Source organism: Limulus polyphemus, unplaced genomic scaffold (genome assembly GCF_000517525.1).
Source record: "Limulus polyphemus unplaced genomic scaffold, Limulus_polyphemus-2.1.2 Scaffold5298, whole genome shotgun sequence".
Taxonomy (NCBI): Eukaryota; Metazoa; Arthropoda; class Merostomata; order Xiphosura; family Limulidae; genus Limulus; species Limulus polyphemus.
The window spans coordinates 47781-51814 of record NW_013670908.1 but is presented as its reverse complement, the minus strand read 5'-3'; the positions used below and the strand labels follow the sequence as shown (position 1 = coordinate 51814).

At 35.5% G+C, this 4034-nt stretch overlaps 1 protein-coding gene across 4 annotated transcripts in view; it reads right to left on the bottom strand.

Moving 5' to 3' along the window:
- Positions 1–471: 471 nt before the first annotated feature.
- Positions 472–4034, bottom strand: part of LOC106472396 (leucine-zipper-like transcriptional regulator 1) — a 34525-nt gene continuing 30962 nt past the window's right edge. For 2 of the 4 annotated variants that reach the window (XM_013933040.2, XM_022400975.1), the window contains exons 21-23: positions 3708–3788; positions 2707–2849; positions 472–601 (exon numbers count right to left, since the gene is read on the bottom strand). In XM_013933040.2, the coding sequence (XP_013788494.1) occupies positions 2712–2849; positions 3708–3788 (219 nt within the window). In that variant the 3' untranslated portion in view covers positions 472–601; positions 2707–2711. Of the gene's footprint in view, positions 602–1895; positions 2173–2706; positions 2850–3707; positions 3789–4034 lie in introns of those variants that run through there. The other 2 variants (XM_022400974.1, XM_022400976.1) reach the window with 2 other exon arrangements.

Genomic DNA, 4034 nt, shown 5'->3' with positions numbered 1-4034 from the left:
AAATTATAAAGACCCGAGAATGGTAACTGCAAAATTAGACCATCTAAAAGTAACATTATCTGTAACTTCTTAATCATAACCTATGACCTGTCATGGAACGTTTTGAGCTATGGTCACACACACACACACACACACACAAAAGTTGCTAAAAATAAATATGGAGCCAGATCCATCAGTTCTCGAGAGAAACGGTGCAACTCGGTGACAAGTGGTAAACTGAATGATACATTCGGCTTTGATTCTATTTTTAATGTCTTGAACAAGTTTTCTTGGGTATGTCTCTGGCCCGCCCTATCACAAAAGTGTAATAATGTAAAAGATATTACAGATCAACTAAGCAGAATACCGCAAAAAGCTAAATACATAAATACATGTGCTCAGCCAATCCCGAGTCCACTTATTTATGCCCGGTTTGTTTGTTTTCCCCACATCGTAGTTTATTACAAGCAAAAATTAAACCAAACACAATACTATGACAGGGATTTATTTACACGTTTACTAACAGATTTTTTGACATTTTAAATACAGAGATATTAATATACATATATACATACATGTAAATGACAAACCTATGTGAGATCCCCCCCCCCATATCAGGTATCTGTAAAGGAGAAAAATAAAATTAAGTGATTTTCTGAGTGTCAAACGCAATCAGATACCTTTCTAAACTTAAGTAAATTTAATTCAAATATTTAATACAATTCACAACACTTCAATACGTAAAATAATATGACTACATATTAGACATTGTATAAAGCTAGTAAATATAAAATGACGAAAACGAGGCTGTACTTTCAGATTCCTAACATCCAACGTATTAGATTTAACGCCCCGAAAATAAGTTATGTCAACATTACTTAACTTTGCCTTATCACATCATTATAATTCTCGCATGAAGTTAACCAAGTTGAAAATTCTAATTCGGTTTCTTTTCTGACAGGCTTATCTAAAGCGAATAACCTGACGGGTTATTTTCTCAGAAAACTGAATATTGTGACAATACTTTCACAATATAATTTGGATGTTTACTTCTTTAAAACATGTTTGGCAAAAAAAATTTACATCAAGTTGGAACTGTTAGTACGTTATAACGAAACAGACATCCACTTGGAGAAACACTTTTACAGACAAAATATTCACGCTCTGTAGCTTCCTTAAACTACAAAAAAACATTAACCACAACTAATAAAGAGCATAATACAGATGTACAAGACAGACTTTCAAAACTACATCTGCTTCATTTGGATGTGGTCTTCTTTTTTAAAATTCCTCTACATAAACTACGTAATTAGAACTTTATTAAACTATACAATTCAATGTCAGTTTGTGGACCATTAACAGCATTCTAGATACACAGAACATACTTAACTTCAAAAAATTCTGTCTGTCTGTCTGTTTAAAGCTCTTCCTTCTTAAATCACCAAAAAGGATTTTAATGTTTTTGTTTTTTTTCTATTTAGCCGACATTCTCTGTGAAGTTTCAGGTTGTAGTTTTTCAGAAACTATTTCTGTATGTGAAGAAACACTTAATGCATAGTGTTTGGAACTGAGCTTGTTCACCTAAAGATAACTGCAGTTTTTAGGCCTGTACACACACCCAATACAGGTCTGTACACGCCCAATACAGGGCTATACACACCCAATACAGGGTTATACACACCCAATACAGGGTTATACACACCCAATACAGGGTTATACACATCCAATACAGGTATGTACACGCCCAATACAGGGTTATACACACCCAATACAGGGTTATACACATACAATACAGGTATGTACACACCTAATACAGGGCTATACACACCAATGTAAAAATCTTTGACAAATATGGAAAACTAATAATGTAAACCAGACTAGCAGAGGACACGTGTTGGCAAAGTTTAGACTTATCAAGTCTACACAGAATCACCACACAGACTAGCAGAGGACACGTGTTGGCAAAGTTTGGACTTATCAAGTCTACACAGACTAGCCGAGGACACGTGTTGGCAAAGTTTGGACTTACCAAGTCTACACAGAATCACCACACAGACTAGCAGAGGAGACGTGTTGGCAAAGTTTGGACTTACCAAGTCTACACAGACTAGCAGAGGAGACGTGTTGGCAAAGTTTGGACTTACCAAGTCTACACGGACTAGCAGACTACGTGTTGGCAAAGTTTAGACTTACCAAGCTGCTAGTCTGTGTGGTGATTCTGTGTAGAGCCAAGACATGTCCTCTGCTAGTCTGTGTGGTGATTCTGTGTAGACTTGGTAAGTCCAAACTTTGCCAACACGTGTCCTCTGCTAGTCTGTGTAGACTTGGTAAGTCCAAACTTTGCCAACACGTGTCCTCGGCTAGTCTGTGTAGACTTGGTAAGTCCAAACTTTGCCAACACGTAGTCTGCTAGTCTGTGTAGACTTGGTAAGTCCAAACTTTGCCAACACGTCTCCTCTGCTAGTCTGTGTAGACTTGGTAAGTCCAAACTTTGCCAACACATGTCCTCTGCTAGTCTGTGTAGACTTGGTAAGTCCAAACTTTGCCAACACGTGTCCTCGGCTAGTCTGTGTAGACTTGATAAGTCCAAACTTTGCCAACACATCTCCTCTGCTAGTCTGTGTAGACTTGGTAAGTCCAAACTTTGCCAACACGTGTCCTCGGCTAGTCTGTGTAGACTTGATAAGTCCAAACTTTGCCAACACGTATCCTAAAGTTTGGACTTACCAAGTCTACACAGAATCACCACACAGACTAGCAGAGGACATGTCTTGGCAAAGTTTCGACTCACTCATATCATCTGCAAGGGCTTCCAAGATATCAATTAGAAGTTCCCGACTTAGACTTCGAATTCGAGGAAGTCGAGCCACCTGTAATACAAAGAAGTGAATCTTTTATTGCTGTAATAATTACAAGAAGAAAAAAAAATACCAAAACATTCAATTACGTTGTTCTAAGTATTTAAAGTTTAAGAAAAGTGAAAATAATGATAATTAGCTACAAATAAAACTATCCATAAAATATTATAAAAGATAATATTGATAGCTGTTTCATGTTCAAATGGAGTTTTTAAACACCATAATCTATGTTTTAACTCAGTTCTCCTTCCATCACTAAGACTTTTCTCTACAGAATCAGTACATCACTATCTTTTTTTTTTAATTCAAACGGGTAATAAAAGAAACACAAAATCTCAATAAGTTACAGAAATTTTGGAGGATTTGATATGAATACTGACAGTTACTTTCCAGTCAAAATGTAAGAAATGGTACATTTGTTGGAAAATTGTGTAATAGTTCTCATTTTGAATAGTTTTACTCACTTTGGGGAAATGGTGGACAACCAAGGTTAGTTGATATTGAATAGTTTTACTCAACCTGGGGAAATGGTGGACCACCAAGGTTAACTGATCATGAATAATTTCATTCACTTTGGGAAAATGGTGGACAACCAAGGCTAATTGATGTTGAATAGTTTACTCATCTTGGGGAAATGGTGGACAACCAAGGTTAATTGATCTTGAATAGTTTTACTCAACCTGGGGAAATGGTGGACAACCAAGGATAAGTGAACTTGTATAGTTTTACTCAACCTGGGGAAATGGTGGACAACCAAGGTTAAGTGATATTGAATAGTTTTACTCAACCTGGGGAAATGGTGGACCACCAAGGTTAACTGATTTTGAACAGTTTCAGTCATATTTAATAAGTTTGAATAATTATGCTCACCTTAGGGAAATGGTGGACGACCAAATTTAGTGCATGTTTCTTCATGTCAAAAGCTTGTATCCTGTCTGCTGCTTCCAAAATCTAGGAAGAGATTTTAAAATAACCTTGAAAACTACTAATCATAATAACCTTAAAAACTACTAATCATAATAACCTTAAAAACTACTAATCATAATAACCTTGAAAACTACTAATCATAATAACCTTAAAACTACTAATCATAATAACCTTAAAAACTACTAATCATAATTACAATAAAAACTACTAATCATAATTACAATAAAAACTACTAATCATAATTACAATAAAAACTACTAATCATAATAA